The sequence below is a fragment of the Diadema antillarum genome, unplaced genomic scaffold (genome assembly GCF_040938485.1).
Source record: "Diadema antillarum isolate AM-2024a unplaced genomic scaffold, OU_Dant_1.0 scf00000134, whole genome shotgun sequence".
NCBI classification, from domain to species: Eukaryota; Metazoa; Echinodermata; class Echinoidea; order Diadematoida; family Diadematidae; genus Diadema; species Diadema antillarum.
In genome coordinates this window covers 2,885,915-2,913,068 of record NW_027271023.1, presented here as the reverse complement: position 1 = coordinate 2,913,068, position 27,154 = coordinate 2,885,915, and the positions used below count along the sequence as shown (strand labels likewise).

General features: G+C 41.1%; 1 protein-coding gene across 1 annotated transcript; it reads left to right on the top strand.

Annotated features, from left to right (window-relative positions):
* Positions 1 to 1,032: 1,032 nt before the first annotated feature.
* LOC139720895 (uncharacterized) lies at positions 1,033 to 25,959 on the top strand. The gene is made up of 8 exons (XM_071632224.1): positions 1,033 to 1,188; positions 16,630 to 16,898; positions 17,486 to 17,642; positions 19,096 to 19,237; positions 20,368 to 20,513; positions 23,052 to 23,215; positions 23,947 to 24,037; positions 25,150 to 25,959. The coding sequence occupies exons 2-8, from the start codon at positions 16,638 to 16,640 to the stop codon at positions 25,527 to 25,529; spliced, it is 1,341 nt and encodes a 446-aa protein (XP_071488325.1). The 5' UTR covers positions 1,033 to 1,188; positions 16,630 to 16,637; the 3' UTR covers positions 25,530 to 25,959.
* The last annotated feature ends 1,195 nt before the right edge of the window (positions 25,960 to 27,154 follow it).

Below are 27,154 nucleotides of genomic sequence, written 5' to 3'. Positions count from 1 at the left end.
GCATTAGCCAAATAATTATTTTACCTGAAAGATTTGATATTCTACTGCTAAACAATGAAAATATATGCCAAGTTATGCACAAAATATGTGAGGAAGATGGTTAATTTATACGAGATACTAATTTTTTTTTTTTTCAGTCCTGGGATATCAAAAAGATTTGAAGAAAAACTGAAAAGATTTGTTGCATACCACAAATTACCACCAACTGCCATGCATCTGCAGGCTTCGACATTTCCTCTGAAATACACCAAAAGATGAGGCCTACATTAATTTTGTGTGGGGATTACGTTGGTAGGTGGATTGGTGGACCAATATACTTTGTACATTGATCCTACGCGGAAGTACTCAAAACGTGGTTACACGCCATAACGCCATTTCTGATCATCAAAGACCAGTTAAAGGGACTGTACAGTGCAGTACTGGTTGAGGTGGGGATTCATGTTTTGAACATTCCTAAGTGAGATAATGAGAAACCTCCTATGAAATATGAAAGAGCATGTAATTTTGAGAAGAATTCAATGTTTATTTGATGAAAATTGGTTTTCAAATGGCTGAGGTATCCAAAAAAGTGATGATAATAAAAGACGACAGGCCACGTCTTTTATTAGGATCTCTTTGTTGCACCTTGTTTTGGGATATCTCAGCTATTTCAAAACCGATTTTCATCAAATAAACTTTTGATACCCCTTAGAATTGCATGCTCTTTGACATCTCATAGAGTGGTTTCTGCTATCTCGCAAAACGTTAAAAGCTAAATCCTCACCTCGACCAGAACTGTACAAACCCTGTAACTTCTGCCGTTTTGTTTGTTTACATTTTACTCTTTAGAGCTCCCACTCGCACATCGACTGGCATTGCAGGGCGCAAGGATCAAAGCTTCTCTTGCATTCACGACACGCTAAACAGCACAAGCCAACAAAACAGTCGCGGGGAATTCCCGCATTTCCGTGAGTAGGCCTACATTGTACATTATAGCGCTGTCACTTTGCCGTATTGCAGCGCGCACATTACCATACATCAAACCAGCGCAAAAGTGCGCGACACAATTTGTACACCATCGGCTCATCAACTCTCTGTCGGGTTGCCTCATTGCAAACACAGGTGGAGAAAAGGAATACTCTAATAGATCAACTTGTTGCCCTGACTGTCTGGCTAGGAAGCCCGATGATCGGTTCTCCTGATTTTGAGGTAGGTAGCAACACCTTTCAGTTCATTCTTATTGATGTATTTTTTTAACACTCAGGGCAGCTGTACAGTATTTCGTAGAGGGGAATACATTATTGTAAACACATGGATTTGGGAAATGCAGGAGAACTGGTAAGGACATATTTTCACATGTCGTTTAAAATTCATGTGAGATGTGCATTCTTTGCTGGAATCAAGGGTTTCAACAAGACAACCGTTCGACGCTTAAGAAAGTGTCTTATGTATCATTATACATTTATTTCAATTATAGGCGCATATATATATATATATATAATAGGCCTTTACTATGTAATGCTTTATGACATCATACATAAAAACAAGTCCTTTATCAATGAAAAGCTCACATGTTTGACAAAAAAAAATCATCAAACCAAAATGAAGCCAACGATGTCGCTAACCATGTCATTTTGTCACTGGGTGCGGAGAAGAAAATGAAAACCGCCACTACGATATCAGCCTTTGTGTAACAATTAATAACACTTGACTACCAGTAATTTCTGCACAGTCGTGTCTGATATTCAGGACGCGTTGTGTGGATTTCTGACGCTCAGCTTGTATTTCTCTCAACCTCTTCTGTCACGATTGTTTCTAGGTCTTCATTACTCTTTTGCATTCATTGGGATATCAAAATAATGTCCCCTTTAAATTTCATGGCTTATGTCATCTGCCAAAAAGAAAAAAGAAAACACTCACGCAGCACTCATTACGAGAGAAAATTTAGGACCTCATCTGATTTCATTATTATGCATACACAAACACAAATTTTTGACCGAATTTGTCGTCTTTGTAGCGTAGGCCTATAGTGTTCTTTCATTACACGGCCACGAGCACAGGTGCCATTGCGAAATCCCCACACAGCTGTATCGGGATTGCGCAAACACAACGCTTGACGCACGGGGTGCGTATCGCTCTCTTCGACAGGGAAAACAAAAATAAACACATTTCCGGAATATACGCTATAATTTTCGCGTACATAAATTTTCGCGAATTGCCGCTGTCACACATTTTCGCGAGTGGTTAAATTCGCGATTGGGGGGACCAGAGAAAATGAAGTGGCAAAGAAAGTGTGAATTTTCAACTTACTAGCAAATAAGAATGATACTAGTTATACACTGCATGAAAAAAAAAAATTACCAAACTCTACTAACTAGTAAGTTAGAATTCAACATTTTTTAAGTGGTTAAGTCTATCGCGCTAGATTTCTGACGAGTGGTCCCCTTGCGATAATGGATTGGCTCTCTACAGTATTCGTAAGTAGACGTGGACGTGCTATATGTACGTAAACAAGCTTAGCCAGTACAGTATGGTCTGTTCGGTAAGCCATGACATGGTATACTACTAGTACTGAAATTTTCGTATCATCAAGGCAAGGGATTCATTTTGGAAGGTAATATTTTCGCGTGTTGTTAAATTCGCGAATAGCTCCCGACTCGCGAAATTATACAGCTATTAAGCTGCGGACTTTCTGTCTCTTCTTCCTTCACAATGTAAGATGGAGAAATAGTGAGTTTATACCTTAAAACAGAACAAACCTCATGTAATTTATAAGTGTCTCTTGATTGACCAAGTTAAGAATTTATCCCCATTTCCTGTCCCAATTATACTGTCTAAATATACAACTAGTCTAATCCAAAACCCTATGTACACTTCCCAGCTTTATAGTCTCATATCCTTTTATTAACAAGACCATCAAACCTCCAATGAAACTTCCATTCAGAACCCAACCATCTTTGTTATTACTTTGGTTAATCTCTACTCAATAGTTAATCCTTCCCTTTGTCCTCAATCAAGTTTAAGTAAATTCAGACTAACTGTGTTTACATTTCCCACCGCCAGTCCCTTACACAGTACTGTTCAATGAACCTATAATCCCCACATCATAGACCCTCCCGGACTACTAATCTCTTAACTTCTATCCATGTCCCTATATATCTTATGCTTCTGGAGTTGAGGGATCAATCTTACTCCGGCCCCGACTCTGTTCGGTCATGTGCCAAGAAGGAGTGGAACAGTATTCTTTTATACTACCGACAATATTCCCTCGTCAATATTATGCACCATTCTGGAATTCCTGATTATTATATCTAATAAACTAAATTGTATGTCTTGGAACCATCACCTTGTCTCCTGCATGGACTAATGTTCGATTGTGGCTTGACATCATATACTATACAGTTGAGAGTGCACACCACGCTACCGACACATAAAACAGTACTCTTACTACAATACTCGCAGTACATTACAGGCTGAAAGTGGAATATCTTTGTGTATTTCCTCCGGCAGGTGTGCGTCAAGAGTAAATGATACCTAACTTAAGAGTTAGAAGTCATAAATCGATGCAAGCTCTTGATAGGATACATCGATCGGTCATAGTGCGTGGTCATGAATAATGTAGCATGTGCATGTAACATCGTGTTATAATTAAATGGGTTAGTCAAATACCGGTAGTGATTGGCTAAACACAGTCACGTGATAGAGGCACGTTGGTTATGTTCGCCCATGGGCACTTGAGAACATGTTTACGTAACAAATGACAAACGATACCAATCGACTAAACGATCATATCTTTCGCGCAATCGATTTATTAGGATAAATTTGCCTATTCAATCCATAATGTGAAAAAGCAGATTTGACTAACCCATACAATGTATAATATAGCAGATGATGACTTTTGTTGTTGGGAACATGTACCAAACGTTCCACCCTCAGGGTTTGAAATGCTTTCTGGAGGCTATAAGTCCCTCGACTTCGTCTCGGGACTTATAACCTCCCTCAATAGCATTTCAAACCCTTCGGATGGAACATTCGGTATGTTCCCTCCCCCGCCAGTCATCATATATATGGTGGGTTCCCACTGCCGATTAGATCTACTCTCGAGATCAAGCCCGACCAAATTATTTTGGCCAGGTCGGGCTCGCTCGGCAAGGGCGATCGGAGTCGTATCCACCTTGATCGGCATTGGCCTGGCTGGGTTCCTACACGATATGTTTTTTGACTGTCAGAAGATTGAAAAAAAAAAAAAGAAGCACATAGATATGACGACAGAGCAAGTGCTATATATATCCATAGACATATTCCAGCCATTTTTTTCGTTTTTCTTCAGTTGTCTCCGATTCCCTTATTTCAAAGATAACTGTAAAAAGAATGAAAAAATAACGCAAAAAATACATAAATCACTCCTATAAAAGCATTTGTGACCGGCGACAACGGTTTCAGGCAAAAGTCGGGCATTTTGAAAATTCATTTTTTCACTGAATCACATTGCCCATTTCCTAAGCTTTGCATTGATATAAAACACTTGCATTCTTTGGCACCATAAGTGGGCATGGAAAGCGAAATAAAGTGCACTTTTTAAGTTGTTAGCCTGACAAAATTGCGAGAAAACAGGCTTTGAAGATTCACCTCTTTCTCAAAGACAATGTCCGAGCGGCAATGCGATGTGAGAATCACCCATCCGTACGATGGTGCCAATCGTTGTTAAGCTCCGCCTCTAGCAACCACATCGCCTTCTGATTGGCTCACTGAGAGAGTCAAATTTCCCGGGCACCCTTCCTAGGAGCTCAGCGTATGGAGCCGCAAAACAATGCGGTTCGCTCGGGTTTGTTTTACCATTACGTCTTTCAAGATGGCGGATACGATAGTTGCACGCATGGTGTACATGTGTATGGGCGCACGCATTACGCAATGGCATCCACACGCCATGACCATGTGCATGTAACAGGAGCGGGTGGCGAATCCACACATTTACAAATCGCGTTTTCATTGTTGTTGATCTGACTTTATCATTGGCGACCCTTTTGTAGGCAGAAAAATGCCAGTGCTGGCAAAGGTCACGCTTCCTGTTTGTTTTGCTTTTACAAGCCGTGCATATGTTGCCTTGTTCGTTGGTGTTAATTATATTAAAACAAACAAACAAACACGACTCGTTAGTTTCGTGCGATCTTGATGTGTAGTATTTGAATATAACTGGTTTCATGTGATCTCTCCTTTCCTCTCATCTACCTTCCCTTGAGTCAGTCTGCTGTCATAATTTTACTACATGTACAAGTAGACTATTGTTTTTTTTCTTTTCACACGATTATGTCGTGCTAAATGATATTTGTTTCACTTCCGTTGTCGAACATTGCGGTAGAATAGTTTGGATAGAAAGCCAAACGAAGAGCACGCACTGCAGCGTATAAACCACTTAAGCAAGAACAATGGAGCATGTAATCATGCATGCGTGGACAAAGCATTCCCCAAACGCTGCAACTGGTGTCTCCGAAAGCCGAATTATGTAAATGTGTGCGACGCACCAGCCAATCGCATGCGAGACCTTGCGCCGTAGCAACGCTGGGGATATTGGCGCGGCGTTCGAAACAAGGTCGAAACTGACGAGTGCGATCCAACATAGGGTGTTTAAAATTCCATTTTCGATAGGAAAAACGTAGTCTTATGCTATGAAATTTAGTGTAGATGTAGAAAACATATCAAAGATTCGATTTCTGCAAAAAACCCAAATCGACAAAAATAATGGTAAAGATCTTTGTACCCCGCCTAGGAGGAAATTTGCTCTTGCGACTTTTGCCTGAAACCGTTGTCGCGGGTCACATTTTCCCTCATAATACTATGTAAATATAGTTTGTTACAACAGCTCTTCCCTTGTAGTAATATACCGCTGTCTTCATTCTGGTGGAATGGGTGAAATTCAAGAATAGGTGATGTGCATGCAGGCCTAGTAGTAGTACAAACAAGATTATCCATTCGGAAAAACGATTCAAATTGATACTGGGCTAGGATGTAAAATGAGTATGCTTCGATACTTTGAAGTAGAGTAGGCCTATGGCTAAACTACAATGTCAACTTTATGAAGATCTCAAAGCAGCTTGACGAACGTTCTCTAATTTCGTCGTCAAACTTACGTGTACCACCAACTCAACAGAAGCGTGACAACGGGAGATGCAATGATGACATTGTGTGTCAGCTGCCAGCACCATCTCTTTACACCAGTGCTTGCTGTAAACACACACACACACACACACACACACACACACACACACACACACAAAGCTGTCTCGTCCGTCTGTAGTGTGTCTCCGGTAATATTGCGCATTGTTCAACTCAACGTGGTCATTCAGTGATACTTGAGTAGTCCTACAAGTTAGTACATGTATTTCAAATTCAAGCATCATGATTTATCACCACGGCATGAGGGCAGCATAAAATAAAACACCGCCGCCGACATCGACATCCTCACTTACCAGATCCCAGTAAGGGTCAATACTCATTGATCTTCCTATTCGCGACAGCGGCTGCGTGTAGTTATGATCCTCCAAGTTCGTCTTATAACCGCCACTAATGGGCCTTACACAAGTGCTGTATCGAAAGCAACCTGACCTGTGACTGAAATACTCGCTAACTCGTACCGAAGCAAGGCAAGCATCTGATTACTCGTCTCGAAGTCAGTATCGTACAAACACACAAACTGGCAACATCTTACTCTGTTAATATTTAGACCTATTAAAGTATCATAGGTCTAGGGCTAGGCCTATCAAAGTGGCTTCCCAGCCCTTGATGCAATCCGTGGTGTAAGGTATAAACCAGCCTCTTGTGCATTCAGTAATTTTGGACTTCAATGGATGGGATCGTTAGGCTTTCACTAACCCAATCGCGGGGCGCTGTAACATATTTGGGTCGCTGCAGCGGTTAGGCTTTCACGGGACAATCGTGTGCGGACACAAGGTACAAACCAGTCGCGGGGAATCCCCGTTGTTTTTATCGGTTTCTCCCTCTCTCCCTTTCTCTCTCTCTCGGATCCGTAGTCTTATCAGCTTGCCTGATTACTGTCTGTATTGTACACTCAGTTGATCAAACCATGGACCCTACGTAGGGTCCATGATCAGACCTTGACAGTTACATCGTCAATATAACACACACACGTATAGGTCCTTGTAGACACGTACTACATAAAGGTGAGAGTTTACTTCAGTCAGTCACAGTTGGAACGCACAGGTTCGTTCATTTATTGAAGACATCAATACCAGCTGGACTCGTGTACTTGTAACAAACACGAACTTGTGTTGAACCAAAACTTGTGGAACACACCAACTTGTGTACTTGTGTGCTTGCATACTGCTGTCGAACCCGAACTTGTGGTTCGCTATAAAAAGAGAAAAGAAATAATAAATGCTTAGTTATCACTACCTTGAACAGCTTGTCAAGTGTAATTATTTCTGTGTCTTCCAAATATACTTAATACTTGTAATAATCGAAACACCTTTCGATTTGTGCAACTAACATAAACAACAGTAACAACTTTACACTGTTAACCCAAATGCATGCAACCATATACAGTGCACTAAATATGCAAGTGTTCGGTCATAAACATTAACACATGAATGTCCTGCAGAGACAAATTCTGACTCAATATTTGATGTATGGTACATGTACTGCATTTCTCAGTGTCCAATACACTGCACCATGAGATAATAATATTGTTCTAAATGACCTGACTCTATCATACTTTGTTTACTTTGATCATTCAAACAAAGTGTACATTCTCAAGTGACCTTTATCTCTATCACTCACATAATTCAGTTCAAATGATGCAATTGCATCCCTACAACACTATCCAGAATGCAGCCTGCCTTTCCGACAATAGAATAAATCCAAAGTCATCTTTCCCTTTAAACCCATGAATGTCTTTCCTTTTGACACCTCCACATCCATATGATACACCAAAAAAGAAACTAACCCTTCACAAACATTGAATAAGTTAGCCCTCTAACTGCAGTTATGTATGGGATTGTATTGACCGTACGGTATACGTACATATATGTGTGTAAATCTAACAGTATACAGCTCTATGAAAGTGACAAAAGTTGAATCCCTTAATCTGATTCTCATTCCTATATGACCATGACACAATATTCTTCTGAATATGGAGTCTTACATTATTCCTAAATAAAACATACACAGTGTTGTAAGCTTCAATCATACACTCACACTTCCAACATTTCTCTTCCCTGCCTGCTAAGCAGGAATCATGTACAATAATCAATACCTACAGCGTACCGTACTGTTCTACGTATAATCACTTTCTATACGAACACCGTATCGAATCGTTTTGTCAACCTAAATTCTGAACTCAATTACAAGCTAACAACACAACACATATCACTACATAAAGGATTAAACAAAGCTACAGCAATCAAATATTCGTCTGTTTTCCATCATAATTTCTCTTACCAAACTGTTTAGGTTCCTAAAGTAAATCAATCACAGATCCAAACTCATTCTGTTTTGATCGTGTCTTACATCTTGGCCCATGTCTTTTGCGTGGCTAGCTATGTAGTACGCATACAGCATACTAGTACGTAAAGCAAAATCAGTGCGCAAGCAGCCGAAGGAATGCGCACTTGACGGTGTATCCAAGGTAACGATCTGCACCTTAAAGGGGGTGTAACAGTCTAAATTGTTCCAATCAAAATATTTCTTGAATAAATCAATACTGCCGCTACAGTCCTACACCGCCACACATCAAAGTCTAACTATAGGTCTATGAACAGCACCCTGGCCTAGACAAAATCTGACACCTCTGGCTGGCCCGTACCCACGGCGCGTGCTGATACTGTACAGGGCTACTGAAGAGTTTCGCGGGCAGAAAGGGCCTGGAATCATGACATGAGTGGTCCTATCCTCAGAACATCATCTCATATGGCGTGGTAGGCAATACCAGTTTAGGTCTGTAGATCTTTACAAGTGCTAGAGTCTATAGTCTACATCGGTTTATCAACGTGTCGTATGGGTTGCCCCATTGCGGGGAAAACAACTAGGCCTACCGCAATACCGGCACCTTTTTACAACAGTTAGGTTGTTGTGACTGCATAGCTCGATTCGATATTCATCGTCCTGTTATTCATTCAGGTATAGCACAGCATCCTTTCAATACACTCAATATAAAATAAAACCAGGCCTACTGTACTAAAGTATTTTCCTATAACTCTATCATCACATCACCTACCTGAGCATCATTTCATAGTTTTGAGGTATCTGGTAGAGATGGTTCACCCAAAAGAGATTCAACAGGAAATCTAAATCTAAACCCCTATTATTCTTTTTTTTTTTTTTGGGGGGGGGGGGGTTCAGTCCAAAGATATTCTATAGACTCTACTGTAATCTACATTTATATGTGGTTCAGCCACAATATAATATCAATAGCAAAGAGATAAATAGTACTCATCAGTCTCACTCCCAGTTAAGGGTTTTTTACACTTGCAAATTTTTCCTTAGTCCCGTACCAACAGTCGGGCTAAGGGGGATGGGGGGGGGGGGGCTTCGCGGACTTTCCTTAGCCCACTTTCTGTTAAAACTTGTTTTTGCCAAAGTGGGCTAGCTCCACCGATAATCCCGTACTATCTGGCCCTGCAAAAAAGCAGGGTTAGCACCGCAATTAACCCCGCAATTGCGGTGCCAAGCAAGCGAGTGTAAACAGAACGAAAAACTAATGCGGGGCTAAGCCACGGAGACGAAGTCCAACCCCCACTGACCAATCAGAAACGAGGTAATCAAGTGCTGCCGGTGCGTGCGTGTACTTGGACAGTGCACAGCGTATCATGAATATTCATGTGGTTTGGAAAGTACGGGACTAAGAAATACGAGTGTGAAAAGGTCAGTTTTCTCTTTAGCCTAGGACAAGAACTTAGTACGGGATTTCTTGGCGAGTGTAAAAAGCTGAAAAAATTGGTACTGGATTAACAATAGTCCTGGGTCAGAGAAAGTACGGGGTTAAGAAACACAAGTGTAAAAAGGGCTTACGTATCCCATACATAGATCTATACATTGGTCCTACATTACAAAAGATTAGGGCCTAAGTGCTAAGGCAAGCATGGTGATCACTGAAGCACGAAATATCATTATTGCAAATACAATGCGACGACATTGCTCAAGATTAATTGTTGTTATGTCAAGATCGATTGTCGTTATGTCTTTGTCACCCCAAGCTGGAATCAGTCGATCTGTGCAGTCAAGGATGTACCCGTACTAGCCCCTACTTACTAGGCTGGTTACTATGAACAGTCAGTACCATAGGTTAAAGGTAGGGGAGTTCACCACCTGCGACATTCTTTTTTCCCCCTTGAAGGCGCTGGTACCGCTATTTAGCAACCGCCAAAATTGCCGCCGTGTAATAATAATAATAATAATAATAATAATAATAATAACTCATAGCGCTTAGCAATAAAATCTTCTAAGCGCTTTACATAATATACCTAAACATAAACTACTGCATAATCCAAGATACTATAATTTACACAAATAATTAATCACTTAAATGATAATAATAATTACATAAATACACGGTTATTTACACTACAATGAAAAGCACAATACCCTCAACAGGCTGGTAACATTTACCTGAGCAACTAATTACGAAAGAGATAAGTCTTAAGTGCAGTTTTGAAACTGTTGAGGGATGGCTGATTTCTTAGGTTTAAGGGGAGTGAATTCCAGAGTGAAGGGGCGGCGACTGAAAAGGCTCTGTCACCATGGGTGTGGGAGACTACCTTGGGGACTTTTAGGAGATTCTGTTCAGCTGATCGTAGAGAGCGGGATGGTTGATATGGAGAAATCATGCTAGAGATATACATGTATGTGGGAGATTTTCCTTGACTCTTAAATGTGATAACTACGATCTTGAACAGAATGCGCTTATCGATGGGCAACCATCGATAATTAAAGTAGGTACCAGTTCAATTGTGAAGATGGGCTTCAAGTTTCCAACGTCGGTTTTTTTTTTTCGATTACTGTTTGATATTTCATAAATAATGAGAAATCTCTAATGGAATATTAAAGAACATATAGTTCTAGAAAGGAATTCAAAGTTTATTTGATGAAAATCGGTATTGAAACGACTGAGATATCCCAAACAAGTCGATCCCAAAGGTGGGACTCACCTTTCATTCGGATCGCTTTGTTCTACTCTGATTTGGTCTTATATAATTATTGTACAGATGTGGTAGATACGCTCAGTTCCTAACCAGGGGTTGCGAGTCATTATTTAACCTTAATGTTCAGGGATAATTCCACAGGATGGATCATATACATGCCATATGCCCCTTTTCTCATTTCCTACACTCAAATTCCTTTAATTCAAAGACTCGGTAAACACTCCAGTGGTTTATTTGGCCTCCGTAATCTGCCCCTATGGAGGCTCTGTTTTACGTTTGGATATGGCTCCATTTGACCCCCACATTCCACTGTATTGACGTACACAAAACAGAGGATACATACAATACATGTATTTGTTGAATTCAGAAACCAGGGACGTGGAAGCACCTCCCTGCACAAACTCGTATGACACTGACAGTGGTGAAGAAATTTCCCCTTCCCTATCCCAGTTATGGACGGGCTGAATTTTCCACAACACGCGTTTCCCATGGACCCTTTCCTGAGTGTCCTACTGGGGACTCGTCCATGATGATTACATTCAGTTATGTACATGTATGCAAAGAAACCATAGACATTCACACTTAAAAGTTAATTTTATATCATAACCCTATCAATGTGCGTGCTTTTTATTGTGGTTCAGCCAGCCCACTAGCCACTTGACAGAGGCTGAATACGGGGACAGCCTAGCAAGAGACCGACATCCACTCATTATACAGCCCACGAGTTCGAAACTAAATAGGCGTATGAGGGATGAGGCCCACGAGTTCGACAATAGGTAAATGTACAGCTCACGAGTCCGACGTTATATATTGGTCTCGTGGGCCTTGTTTGCTTTGTGACGAACTCGCGGGGCTGGCTGTATGACTTGTGTGACTCGATCGTATAGCTGTATGATTCGTAATTGGTGTCGGTCTCGTGACGTGCATGCACCCTTCTCATATAATAGTCTTCATATTTTTCAACGGTGCAACCATTTGCCTGAACTGGGTTCAAGTCGTGTTACGTCATGGATAGTACTACCTACTACATCGACTGAACATTATCAATTTCCCACTTTCTTGTCCAATATGGATTATGCTACCAAAAAGCATATACCGGTACATCGCCGACCCATATCGACTGTAAGTATACTAAAATTACCCCGAACCATCAAAGATGTAGATTGTTATATAAAGCCAGTTATGTTTGTATTGTGTTATTGTGGATAGTGAAGATAAATTGATAGGGAATGTCCAAAAATAATGAAAGAAGGATAGCAAACAAAACCAAAGCAATTAAGCTTTTTCATAGGTGTATGATCCACGTGAAAGGTCAGAGGAAAATCTTCAACTCCGAATGTCTATTATGTAGCTTGTACATTATATGAGAATTACTAGTAGATGTGAAAAACTGAGGAAAATACGTGTGTATCTTTATTTGAAAGCACTCACAGTCCTTTATATGCACATTGAAGACCGAACATGTTGTTTTATCAAGGAGCTTCATTGTTTCTCTCGGGAGATACAGGGAGCACCTCCCTGTACCTACCCAAAGATGTACCTCCTTGACCTACCTAATGAAGAACAATCGCAGCGCATTGTCCATAAATGAACTCCCCAGTCTTGTTTTCAGACCCATTGCTAACTGACGTACGTACGTACCTTCCACAAAATGCACCCTCCGCTGTGACAAAGATCGTTTAACCGGCTTTAAAAAAATACAGCCATAATCATGGTCTGGAAGCCAGACAATGTTTTCCCCGAAAAAGAGCAAAACTCGAGCCGCAGCACCATGCCTCGAGCGAGTAGTCTGGATTCTAGACCCTCTGCCCATACTATTTCGCTATTCATGATATTGACGCCTTCAACGTCGAAAACTAGTATACTGGTAGTTTAAGTTGATTTTGTCCCGCCTGTCGGCAAAGGCGGCGACGAAGTCGCCGCGGAGTCCAGTTGGCAAACTGTCTGGAAACCAGACTACGAACGAGGGGAGGGGAGGGGCAATAGGGGAGAGAGTGAAGATGCTGGCCTCCAGTGTAGCAACGTTTCAGCTCGTGTTCGTGTGCAACTCAACTTCACGGTACATTTTGTCCATGGTGTAAGATAGTTTATTTGTACTGTTCACACCTGCTGCGTGAACAACTCTCGATGAACGGAGCATTGATACGATTTCCTATAGGAGCCTACTATTTTCTGCAGTTGGAACATTCTTTTCCCTCATACATCGGCATTATTACTTTGTCTGGGATATATAGTAAACGTCTGAGTGTAAATATTTAGTGAAAAGTCACGATGCCAAGAGCAAAAGGTACTAGTACGCAGTGGGCATCAGAGCGCAGCAGGCGCAGGCGTAGTAAGAGGAGGGAAACGGTCACCTGTGGTGGTGGCCAGGAGTGCTTGGGGTGTGCTCCGATGCTGTCAAGGAGAGCGATGGGACAAAAAAGACGACGGCCATCGCCGACAGCTTCGACCGCTGGGACATCTAAAGGCGACACAACTCCTTCAGAAGGGACGTCGTCGGAGCCGACTTCACTTCCCAACCCCACGACGTCACCAGGTGACGGCGGAATAAATCAAGATCAACCGGGTGAGTCTCGTTTGACTCCGGGGTCGTGTCTTGGGTGACGTAATGCGTAAAGTGCATCTACAAACTCCACGACAGTCCTAATTGTAGGTGTCGTGTTGTATAATGAGCAACAGAATGTTGCAGACCAACCTCCCCTCGATCGTTTGCAAATACGCGAGTGGCTGCGAGTATTCAAAAAAGTTATGCCTATGAATTTGTATGTACACGTATTCTAGTTGGGCATGGGGAGCGTGTGTGAATGATTATTCATCCATGTGAAACCATGTGTATGTGATCTATATGGAATATGCGCGGATTTGATAAATATGCACACATGTGTCAGTGTATCAACCACGTATCAGAATACTTACTGTGCTGTGTACTTTCAATAGATAAGGTATCAGGTACGTAAACATCTGGGGTGTTTCGTCAATTTAGTCAGCGCTGACAAGTTGTCAGTCTCTGACAATTTCAGCAAAATCCTTGGTTTTGATTGGCTGAGATGCTCTGGCCACAGACTGAAGTTATGGATGTTAATTGTCAGATAGTGACAGCTTGTCAGCGCTGACAACTTTCACGAAACGGTGCCCAGCTGTGTCGAGTGTCGAGCTGGTGCATGCTGTGTCTATAGGTGCTCGATTTAGTCGAAAATCAATTTTGTACCTACTTGCATGTGCATCATTATGCATACTACAATAACCTCAAAAGTCCATGCTATTTAAGTGTATCGTCGCGTAGGCACTCTTTATCTCTCTAGGAATGTGATATCATTATTGTTTACTGTCATGTTTCTGTAATCAATGCAATCTAATTGTTTTTCACCTCATCAGCAAAACATTGCGCTAACATTCTTCTATAATCATGTTGGTAACTTAGTAAGAGCTGCGCCCATGATCTCTCGATCCTCTCCATCAGCACAGAACGACATAACAAAAGGTCACTACCAATGTATTTCCTGTCTCTACGCCCGGCTGGGTTGCCGCGTGGTGATCCTGAAAGATCGGTTTCAAGTTGGACTTTCATGCTTCAAAGTGACAATTTGAATATAGGCCAATATCTCTGTTTATTATTCTCTTCATGATACTTCAATCTCATTCTTTTTTCATCTCATTTTCTCATTTAACAGTATAATAGAATTGTCACTACTTTACAATGCAGTACAAAAAAAAAAATGATCTATAAATTTTTTACCTGTAACTGAGAAGATGAAAGAAGAGAACTTAAATAAAACCAAAAAGGCCATTAAATAAGTTACTTTCTACACGCGTATGTATAAAATAACTGACTAAAATGTAAACATGGACAGAAAACACACAACCAAAACTAAACAAATGATAGATTGACCATGCGTGATTTTAACCTAAGGTGCGTGCATGTGTTTTCAAAAATCTCTTGCATGAACAAAATATCCTACGGAATGGTATACCGGTTGAATGGAAATTGGTGACGTCCAGAATTTTGAACTAGATTTATTTTGACTATAAACTTCCCGTGATATGTAGAATCTACAGGAATTTCGTGTGCTTATTCATTGATGTCATTTATTGTATAATAGTGCCGTGCCGACAAGCTTATGATATTGTTGGGGAATAGATATCCATGATATTACAGTCTGATATAACAGACTATACGACTGGCTTAAGGCTGCGTTCACATAGAAGTATTCGGTATTCGGTATTCGGTATTCGCTATTCGCTATTCGCTATTCGGGCACCGAATACACCGCCACCCGCACCGTCAACTCACCATCCCATGCAGTGAGGATTTCTTCCTCCTACATCCCAGCAAATCTTATTAACAATTTCTAAACTGCATCAGAATGTCAGTCTACATGCTTACTTTTGCTAAAGGGCAAATCCAGACCAAAAGTGTCATTATTTCATAAACGAGAGACGGTATACGCTGCAAGAAAATCGAACAAGCTCGATTCCCACTTTGCTATACTTTTCGCAGCTATTCGGTATTTTCAAATAGTGCCCTCTTATGTGAACCGGTGTGAGGAAATCCTATCGTTCGATTCAAGCTATTCGCGTGCCCTCGAAAAACGAGCCCGAATACCCGAATAGTATACTTCTTTTGTGAACGCAGCCTCACGGAATCCCCTCTCTATAGTCTGGTTTCCAGACCCTTTACCAACTGGCCTCCTGTTTCAAAATGCGCCCTCCGCGGTGACGAAGTCGCCGCCTTTGCGGAAGGCAAGCACAAATCCACCTAAACCTGCTGCAGTTTTCGACGTTGAGGGCGTCAATATAGCAAAATGGTACGAGCGGAGGGTCTGGAAGCCAGATTAGCCCCCTCCACGGAGGAGAGCCATAAAAGTGAAAAGAAAAAAACACACACAAACAAACAAACACAGAATCAAGAACATTTCCGGACTGACGGATTTTTCTGTCTAATTTTCCTGCAGCCAAATTTTGAGCATGCATGCTCAAAACTTGTTGCGGTTGTGTCGCGGGCTATTGCCAGCTGAGGTTTGCGCAGAACACCATTTATTACTAAGCGCAATGTGCGTAAGATTTTTAAATGTTAACTTTTTAGTGAGATACAAACTCTCTTTTTTCAGTCAGGAGGTACTGATAACAAGGAGATTGAAGAAAAACTTTTGATGGAGTTGTTCCGAACAAGATTACCACCAAGTTCATTACAGTATTTCAACATTTCCTCTGAACTCTACGGAAGAGCGGCTTGGAGCATAGAACATCAAAGCCAGTGAAATGCCAAGCATTCAATTGTCATGCTGTATAGAACCTACGCATAAATTTGCACAAAATAATTATTGCAAAGAGATCCCGCTCCTTCTCTTTCCCCTCCATGGTCATACACTGCAGTAACATTTGAAGCTCTGAAACGAGTGTGATGCTGTATATACTGAGAAAGAAAAAGAAAATAGAAAGAAAGGTCGGCATGGAAAATGTGAACATGTAGTATGTATGATTGTCATCTTCCATTCAGCCACTGAGATGAAAAGGTCAGCCAGTATGCAGGAGAGTGATTCCACACTACAGCGGCAGCGCGGCAATCAGTACTACAGGACCGCCACTCAAAACGTCGGGATAACTGTGCGCACTTACCGATTCGAGGCAGCCCTCGCTTGCTACCACAATGCACTCACTTACAGCACAAACGGAGAGGAAGAAGCGTCGGCCTTGAAGAACATTGCCATGGCGTCGTGGAAGATTGCGAGCCTTCACACCGAGCGTGAACCTCCTCGTGATCACCTGGTAAGGAAAGACATTGGAACAGGGAAAGTGTTTGTCTGCTTGTTGTTGGCGTGGTTTTTGTCTTTGGTTTTGGTTTTGGTTTTGTTGTTCGTTTGCTTGCTTGTTTGTTTGTTTGTTTGTTTGTTTGTTTGTTTGTTTGTTTGTTTGTTTAAGTTTGTTTGTTTTCTGTACTCAAATCAGCTAAAATAGTTGGTACTGGGATACGTAAAGCATAGTGTATATTCAATGAATTTGTCTATTAGGAAAATGTGTAAACTTTATGTGCATGGGCCTATATGCATGTATTCATACACCCTTTCAGCTTGCGCATGTCGACTAAACTAAGAAACTTGCTTGATATAAACAAAATCGATGACAAATTACAAGTGTGTGCAGTCGGCCATAGATGTAAGGCCAATACACATAATGACATGTTCATGCTAATAACGTATAATGCAATATAAGTTTACGCATGAAAATGCATGATGTCCCTGCAAGGAAGTTGACTGACCGAGCTTCAAGGAATCATCCACCCAGTTATCAGTTTTGTCGTTAATTTATTTATTTGTTTGTATGTTTGTTTGTTTGTTCTTTCCTTGTGAACGCAGGTCATCCGAAGTCGATTCAAGGAGGCCCTGAAATCCCTGTGCCTTGCCTACCAGAAACGGTTCTGGAAGAATGACCAATGGGGTGTACAGGTGGAGGAGTCCAGGGAGCAGTGTTTTAAAGAAAGCGCTGACTGGCTAGCCACCCTGGACATGAAAGGTAATAGGACAACAACATGTTATTGCGAGATTGTTTCTTTTTTTTAAATAGGTACTTTGGATCATTGATAAAGATGCGGTTTATTCGCCCAAACTTTGAAATATCACGGGAACTATATACCATAACATTCTCCAATCATAAGAGAAAGGAGGAAACGTTTGAATTGACAGTGAATTTGCTATTAATGTCCTCTTTTAGGGGCAGTTACGTTTTTGCAGATTCTGACAAATATCGGGTACATTATTCAGACCCTCACAATTGACGTTGCACGTGGGAAGATATTGACGGTAGTGACACCCTTTCAAGTGAGCATTATGATAATGTTTGCTTAAAATTTCAATTTTGTTTTAAGATTATGTTCAGATGATTGGCACCAGACTAACATATTGTTGAATGAGAGACTAAACCACCAGGTTGCAATGAAGTATATGAATATGCAAAACAACCTTCGTAAAAACCTTGCCAGAAAAAAAGAAAATGAATAAAAAAATACATTCTAAGTAGTGGATATCATTACTGTTCCAAAGTGATTTCCAGAGAACACCACATTTAAAGGGGATGGCTAGTAACCGATCAGTGGGAATCAGTGGGAATGCTGAGGGATGATTGTTCCAATCCTTGTGGGATTCATTTAAGAGTACATTTTATTATCTACTCTTGTGTGAAACTTATTTGCTTCAGAACGGTCTCATATTCAAGTAATGTGCAGATGAATGCCCCGTCTCTGACCAGGCACGCTAACCTGGAAATATTAAACTGCACATTACTTGAATATGAGACCATTCTGAAGCAAATCATTTTCACACAACAATAGATATATAATGTACTCTTAAATGAATCCCACAAGGATTGGAACAATCATCCTCCAGCATTCCCACTGATTCCCACAGATCAGTTACTAGCCATCCCCTTTAAGGTAGATTGTTGATAACGCGTTGGGCGAAGAGGAATTGAGAAATACGTTTCGTTGGTTGAAAGAGGAAGAACTAGAGGTTGACAAGGGGGTATGCAAGCTCAAATATGATGTTGAATCAAGATAAACGCTTCCTATTTCCCTGTGTCCTTAAAAAAAGGAGAGATTGAAAAACACGATAAAATTCTTTGCTGAGAAGCCATACACAATAAAACTTTCAAAATTTCGTCGATGATGAGGCAGTTTTACTGATTTGAACCCATGTTCAAAATGGACTTACTATGTACATCAGTTTAAAAGAACACAACTTTGATGTAAGGCAATTTGTCAATCAGTAGCTTCAGCCTTTTGCTTTTGTTCCAGTGGTTTCCGAAGGTTCCACGAAAACCTTCAAACACTTCATTGCCGATAGAATCAGATGATTTTGACGGCAGGAAGGAAAAGTGGGTAAAGGAAAGGGAATTATGGAAAATGTTCTCAGCCGCAACAAAGTGACGATCAAGACATGAATGCTTAATTCGATTCCCCGCATATATGCAGAACGCATCGCCGGATTTAGCGACTTCCTTGGCTGCCTGACCGATTCCGTTTTCGCTGCACAGAAATATGTGGATTATAGCACGCTCTTGTTCCACGAAGGTGTGCAGGCATGGCAGAAGGGCGACTTCAAAGAATGCTTGAGGTAAGAGTATTCAACGCTCATCGGTAATTTATGCTACAGCTTTTCCCCTCTCCACCTCACCTTACCTTGCAGACATTTTAAAAGGTTTTTAGCTTAAAAAATATTATCTGCATCTTACCACATGCTAACGATATCTTTAATGATATACCTGACATATTTAAAATGATTGTCATGTGCTTTACGTCTACGACACAGCTGGCTGTCGTATGGTGAATACTAGATATTTGTTCGCGCTCTGTTTCTGTTTATTCATTCATTTGAAACTAATCGCACAGATCAATTAGCAACATATATTTTTCCAGAGTTGAGTTGCCACGGATTGATTAATGTTGAACTATCGATATATTCCATTGTCAACTGATCTCGCCTGGAAGGAACATCGTCAGGCTACGACTTCGACTTAACCCTAACTAGGCCGGGGGGGGGGGGGGGGGGGGCGGTTCCGAAGTTACGCATAAATATGTACATGCATGTCAGACCAAAAATTGCTCAAAAACGTTAATTTGTGTACAATTTCAATGCAAACTGTGCTTACTGGCAAATTTCATAAAAGCATGATTATTTTGGTGTTTTATTGATTAAAATCAATGAATAACATATTTTCTTGTTCGGAGCGATGTCGCGGACAAATTTCATCGAAAAAACAATGAAAAACATAAAGTCGAAAAAACAAAGAAATACATAAGAAATTCAAAAAAACAATAAAATACTTTAGAATTTTTTTCTGATATCACAATTTTTTTTAATTACATTTGCTAAGGACACTAAAAAGAATATTTACACAAAAAATGTGCCTGTTTTGAGTTTTTTTTTGTGATTTATACCAAATAGTCTGATTTTATGCATCATCATGCATAAATTAGCATAATTTAGCATAAATGATGATTTTTTGAAAAATTAACTTCATGGTATTTTAGATTACATCATAGGCAATGTGTGTGCCAATTTTCGACGTGATCGCACGGTCGACGGCCGAGATCTGGAGGGGGGGGGGGGGGGCCTGGGAGGGCCCCCCCCCCCCCCCCCCCCCGGCTCTATCAACTACCTAAATAGCCCGCCTAGTTAGGGTTAAAGCTTTCTTCTCCTTCTGTCTCTATATATATTCCATTCGGAATCTCCTCTTACACAAGATTCATGATGGAGTGCAACTTTCCGATGAACGAGGCCGAGCGGATGTGCCAGGAAGATCCCCATATTGCCAACGAGATAGATGTCCTCAGGGAGGATGTTTACTTGCACACGTGCTTGGCCGAATCCAGCCAGGCAAGAGCATCAGGTAAGCTACTGAATATGCGCACGATTTCCCCACTGCACCTCTGGTACAGGTAACTGTAGGAGTACAACGAAGCACGCAGTTGTACGCATTTTCTTGCTCTTCCTGTCATATCTGGCAAGCCTGGCATGCGATGTTTACACCATGTTCCCGGCGGCCATGTACGGCAATCACGTTTGAGACCGCCATGGGCAAACGAGATGGCCGTGAGACAACGCGGGGGGATGGGATAGGCAAACGTGACAGGCCGTGGATGCTGGGTCAGACTTCTATACTATCAAAAAATTGCCACGGTAGTCATGGTGCTGATGAGAAACCTAGTATAGGCCGTAAGAAAAAGGGGTAAACGCAACAAAACCTGACAGCACGTACAAATGTGTAGTAGGCCGAAACGAAGCTTGTAGGTGGTCCATATAAGTGGAACGCGACGGGAAATATATGAAGTCCCGCCTGACCAGCCCGATTGTTAATGTTCGCTAAAGCGAGGACTGGAACGAACAAGGCTAGAATACGGATGGGAAACAGGGAGAATATCCCTCCACGGCGCACTACGTTTCTGGCAAACGGACTACCGTGGCCGCCGGCAAAAAGGTGGACGTAGTATACGACTTTTCTGCCCTCTTTGATGGATTTGTAAAAGTTGAGGACATTGATCAGCATCGAATAGACACCATTCACTTCAAGAAAAATCGGCCCATATAGTTGGGTTATAGTTGCGAAATTGAACCTATTTTATTTAGTGTGTTCAGTGAACTACATTCGTATCAACGTGCAACACGTGTACAATCTTGGTAATGGAAACAACAAAATCATGAAAATGTCTCTTTCCTACGTGTCCCCTCCCCCCCCCCCCCCCCCTTACCAGTAATCGTTCGAAACGTTGTGTCTCATTGCCACATGTTGGCTTTTGACATCCCGACATTGCGACACCACGCAGCATTGCGCAATATTCTGGTAGGTTATTGCACTATTACACTGGGGAAGCAACGGTGGGGCTAAGGGGGGGGGGGGGGGGGGGCCTGACAAGCGAGAAAAAAAAAATGTATAGGGCGGTTAAGCAATATCCGATACGTGATTCGAGCTATTCCGAGGTATTACTCTCCACAAAATTGATATGTTCTTTTCGTAGGAGCTCACTATGTTTCCTGGCGGTTGGTTTGTCTTTAGTCCTTTCAAAGAAGTCATTGTCATACAAACAAGGGCTTACCATGATCATAATTATGGCACTTTGTCCCTGATTACAAGTACTGTCCCGGTAGCTTCCGGACCGTTGTTGTTTTTGGCGTTATTATCATTTTTACTCATTGGAAAACCAACCTTCTATATCACCGACCCAATTACATTTTCTGGCTTAGTCATCCTGTCTCCCTTTCGAGCAGAAAATTTAAATGATTACATTTTATTCTCTCTTTGTACATTGTACTGCCAACAGAAATCTTACAATTCTCGGGTGTCACGCCCTCATACGGCTTGTCGCATACACTAAATCACGGTTACGAGTAAAAAGAGTCCAGAAGCTAGACTATAATTATAGGGGCTAGCAAATCGCCTCTATCTGCGGGAATATCAGACTCTGTATAGTTTCGTCCCGACCCGTCCTTGGACAGCCTCTCTCTCTCTCTCTCTCTGTGGGTGCTACCGCGCCCTATACTCACATACCAAATTTTATTCAAATTACCCTGCCAAAATATTTCCTTTGCTTGCGCACTCTCTTGGTATTTGGAAGACCACGCAAATTCCACTGCAAAAAGATCGGTGTTAGATTTAAGGGCTCGGTCACACAGCCCAAAAGTCGCGTAAACGCATGAATCACGCGTAAAATTTGGTTGTGCGTGCTTGATCGTCGAGAATTTTCGCTGATTTACTCGATGGAAATCACCCATGAATTGCGCAAGAACTACGGAAAGATCACGCAAAGATCACGAACAAACCACGCACTTTCAGCGCATAGGCACGCAAAGGCCCCAAATTGGGCGAATACGTGGTTGTGCGCAACGAGTGAGGTCCACGGAAAACCATTCATAATCTGCGCATTATCACTACACTGTATATGATTAACTGCGTATGAATCGCGCATGAACGTGGCGTATACTAACATTTTAGCGAACGATCACTGATATTCCATGCATATTTCGCGCATTGTCCACGTAAGAATTACGCAAATTACGCAAACTACGCAAAAATTACGTAAAACAGCGCAATACTGGGTAAAACTCTTAACGCGAAGCCGAGTTTTGAGCTGCTCAAAACTCGGGATCGCGTAAAGCGCCGATCTGGCGCACATCGGCGGACAACTACGAAGGTTCCACGTCAGACACACTCATGAAATGCGCAAATCGCGCATGTATCGCGTAAGGCTCGAATTTCTTGCGTGATTCATGCGTTTACGCGACTTATGGGCTGTGTGACCAGGTCTTAACACCACGGGTTGTATCATTGGATCGGAGAGATACGCTATAAGTATCATCATTGGAGTCGTCAGTGTTGTTGTCATGACGACATTTGACATCTCTGTTGTCATGCCTGTCATACCTCTTCCAGGTGAGGCCTTGCTGAAGAAAGAGCTGGAGGATCAGGAAGAGCTGAACACAGACATGGTTTGGATCGTGGTGGACTTCTTCACAGAAGCCATCACGCTGTGCAGGGACAAAGACTTAGAACAAGAGGCCATCGCCTTAAGCCGCCTGGGCCGGGTTTATGGCAAGGTATACTCCCTCAATCCACACTTCAATTCTCTCAAGATATCATCCCTGTAGTGCAGATTTTACAGATTTAACCAAATCTGATGAACTTTAGAAGTTTGTGCCAATCTTGTATTTTCTCCAAGCTTGACTTTTCTTTTTGCATAGTTTAATGTAACACGGAAGATTTTCTCTCCTGTAATGCAACCACCATAATAAAGAGAGAAAAAACAAATTGCACGGGAAAGAATTTGTAAATTGATGTGTTGTATGTTGAGTCAAGATGCCACATTTTGGCAGTATCAAGTATGTGTCGGTTATTCGGAAGGGCTAAAATTGCTGATGAGTAGGTATTTTGGAGAGATGGAACGCTGCATGATATGAATATGTCGCACATCTGGTAATTTATCTTTGCATTATTTTCCCAGATTCCAGTCACCAGGTAACGACTGGTGACTTGAATGCAGAATAATTTTTGGCAATGCACTTTTAGCGTGTTGAGATCTTTATGGTTGTTTTTTTTTTTTTCTCTCTCTCTCTCTTTCATCGACGTCTTTCCAATGATTGTGGGTGCCTGTAATATTATGAATCATACATGTCATTTTAAATTGTTTGTTTGTTTTTCACCTGTAGCGTAAATTGTGGCGTAAAAGGCAAAGAGGCGTGCCGTGCTTGTTATCACAATTATGGCAACATAATTGCGCTAACCCGTCAAAACCCAAATGAACTTTTTGCATTTATACTTCCATTTCCAGGTTCTCAAGCTTTCTGTGAGAGGGAAGGACAATTACAAGAAGGCAATCGAACTTGCCCTGAGTATGACACCGCGGAACTTTCAGGAAGCCGGTAAGATGTCACGACTATCCCGTCAATTCTTATAAGCCATGACCATTGAAGGAAGAGAGATGATGCAGTTCGTTTTTAGTTTAAGACTATGTGTGCGAGAAAAAAAAAAATCGTAACCGCGTTGATGATGGAAAAATTTCTCTGTACTTTGTTCACAAAGAACTGTACAATTAGAACAACGCAATATTACTTTAACTTTTATTCCGTATATTATTTTGGATACGGTGTGTTTCAAATGTTGTGTTTCAAATGTTGCAGTTGCAACTGAATGTTTCATACTTTCAATTTTAAGAACAACGAAGTACTCGACATATTAGGGAGACAATTTCATTATTCTTGCAGAAGTGTACTACCCCTTTTTTCATCTTTGGAAATATAAAGATTTCAACCAATATGCAATAGCGAGAAAGGAGGTAGGAAAAAGTTCATCGCTCAAAGTAGACATATAAATGCAGATATCATTATACAATTCACTTTTCCGGCATTACTTTGATTAGAACGTTGTCACACACACACACGGGCGCACACATACACAGATATTTAATTATTTTATACCGACTGCGGCATACATGAGATGTTGAGCTGTACTTCATGAGACATGTTGTATGGGGCGCATTGCTCTTGTTGCTCAGTGCGCGTAAAAACTCTAATTTTTACGCAAAATTTTCACAGCCCAGACATTTCTTTGTAAGAATTGGAAAAAAAAAATTGTCCACGTGGTTTCAGTGCACTTACGTCTCTTTCATTCAAGGATATAAGAAACAGGTCATACAAACCCTTGGCATTTTGGCCTCAATCCTAGGTATTCGAAGAAGTGTGTATACAAAATTTGTATGCCATTTGATAAGTAAGTATTTGATGTTAAATTTCTCGGCACTAAGCATCTATTTGTGAGAAAACGTCTCCCTAAAAACTTAAAACAAATGCATGATTTGTTCCTTTCACAGTATTGTAATTGTGAATTTATATTTTTCAAAATTTTCATGATTTTCACGTTTGATATTCCGCTGACGACCTGCTTCACAATTGATAACTTTCAGCATGTTGTTACATTCTTTCGACGTCTCGATTCCGTTGTATTGGTAAGATGCTCAACATTATTTCTCTCTCAGATTGGTATAAGGAGTCCACTGCCTTCGTGGAGGAATATCAAAATCGTCTCAACAAGGATGAGCAGGAGAATAAGGAGAAGAAGGCGGCCCTTGATGAAATGGGGGATGATCTCAAAGAAATGAAGGACCTTAACAGCACCTCCAGCACAGAGGAGTTCGTCGAGGAACTCTACAAGAGGTGGCCTCCGAAGGCACCAGGGGCTAAGTTCAAGAAGGATCTAACCAAAAAGAAGCTACTGATCAAAGCTATCAGCCACTACCATCCGGACAAAGTAAGCAAGGAGATCCACGGCAAGAAGTGGTACTTCTTCAGCGCGGAGATCACCAAGGTCCTGAACGAGAGGTACACCAGGGAAAAGTTCCCTGAGGATCACCGGTAGGGCTGTTCTCATGGGATGGATATGGTAGGGATATTCTCATGGGCAAACACACACACACATGCACACTACAATGGATACGCACGCAATTTGTAAGCAATATTACTGCCACGCCTTTTTTTCTTTTCTTTTTTTTTTCGTCTCAGCTTGAGTTGCATGTTCAGAGAGTTGCTGGTTTATTTCATTCCTGAAGCACACGATGCATTGTTCTTTCTTGAGGTAATTTCTCACCTGGCAATCATACGCTGGAAATAGTTTTAGAAATTCTTTGTCAAAGGTACCTTTGCAATTTAAGCTTCATTATGATTCTGAAGCTTTAGCAAGGTTGTGGTATGAATGTATTGTCTGCCGTTACAGTATTGTTCGTTCAAGAAATTAAACAGGTTCATTTACCAACGTGAATATGCTCACTGACTGATTTAGATTTTTTTTTTATGTTGAGAGGTAATAAGTATGAAGGTAATGTTTACATAGGTAATTCCATTATTAAGTACTTGATGAACGACTGACCTAGAAGTCAATTGCCAGTAGTCTATAAATAAGTTAACGTGCATATTATCTCCTATTTTCTCTTCGTTTTGTTCTTCATTTTACTACACTGCAAGAAATAATTGAATTAGAGTCAGATGGCTTCTTCAACTACAATAGTGTACAATACCCGTGTTTATCTCGAAGGTTAATGCAGATAAATTCAGTAATCAAGTCCAATAATCAATGAGAAAACTACATTGAAACTTATTGGTGGCTGAAGGTGTTTTCACTATTGAAATTCCGTCGATATAGTTGGCAGTTTTAGTCTTTTATTTTGTTGTTTTCGTTTCGTAGTCTTTTAGTTTCATCGGTATTTATAGACAGTTTCAGTCGGCGACTGCGTCATATCTGCCAGTGACCAATTGATGTTTTGGTTAAATTACAACGGGACCCTCCGCAATGATAAATTTAAGAATAGTGAATCAATCCAAATACAATTTCAGGGTACGAAACTATAACTCATTGCCCACATCTTAAAGAAAACGGTATTAACCCCATTCAATTTGCTTCAGTGGTCAAAGAGAAATTAGGAATTTTGTAGAGCATGTCAGGAATCTCTTCCCTCCAAGTTCTGTCTATTGTGTTCACACACAAGAGCATCCAAGTGCTTAACTTGGAAGAATCAGACTCATGACACGTTTTATAACAATCCACATTTCTCTGTGACCGCTTAACCAAATTGAATGGAGTTTTCTGCAAAATAGAGCTAATATGTTATATTTTAAGACCCTGAAGTACTTGTAGTATTTAGACAGTTAAATCATATTGGGCGTTATAAATGCGAAAATCTGATTGTAATTTTTTTTTTTTTTTTTTTTTTTTTTTTGAGGGGAGACATACTGCATAGGTGTGGTTAGATGTTTCGGTTTGGTTGCCAGATGCAATGGAAGTCAGGAGAATGACGTAACAACTGAATACAGCTGTATGTGAATTAATAGTGGACACGCCGTATCGTGTTATCAGATGATAGGGATGAATGTCAGATGCGGTGATCGGAATGTGCAAGTGCTTGTGTGTAAATTAATAAGCTCTAGACTGTTTCGCGAGCGGTGTGGTACACGAGGTCCAAGTTCATACAGGAGCCAGGGATAGACAAA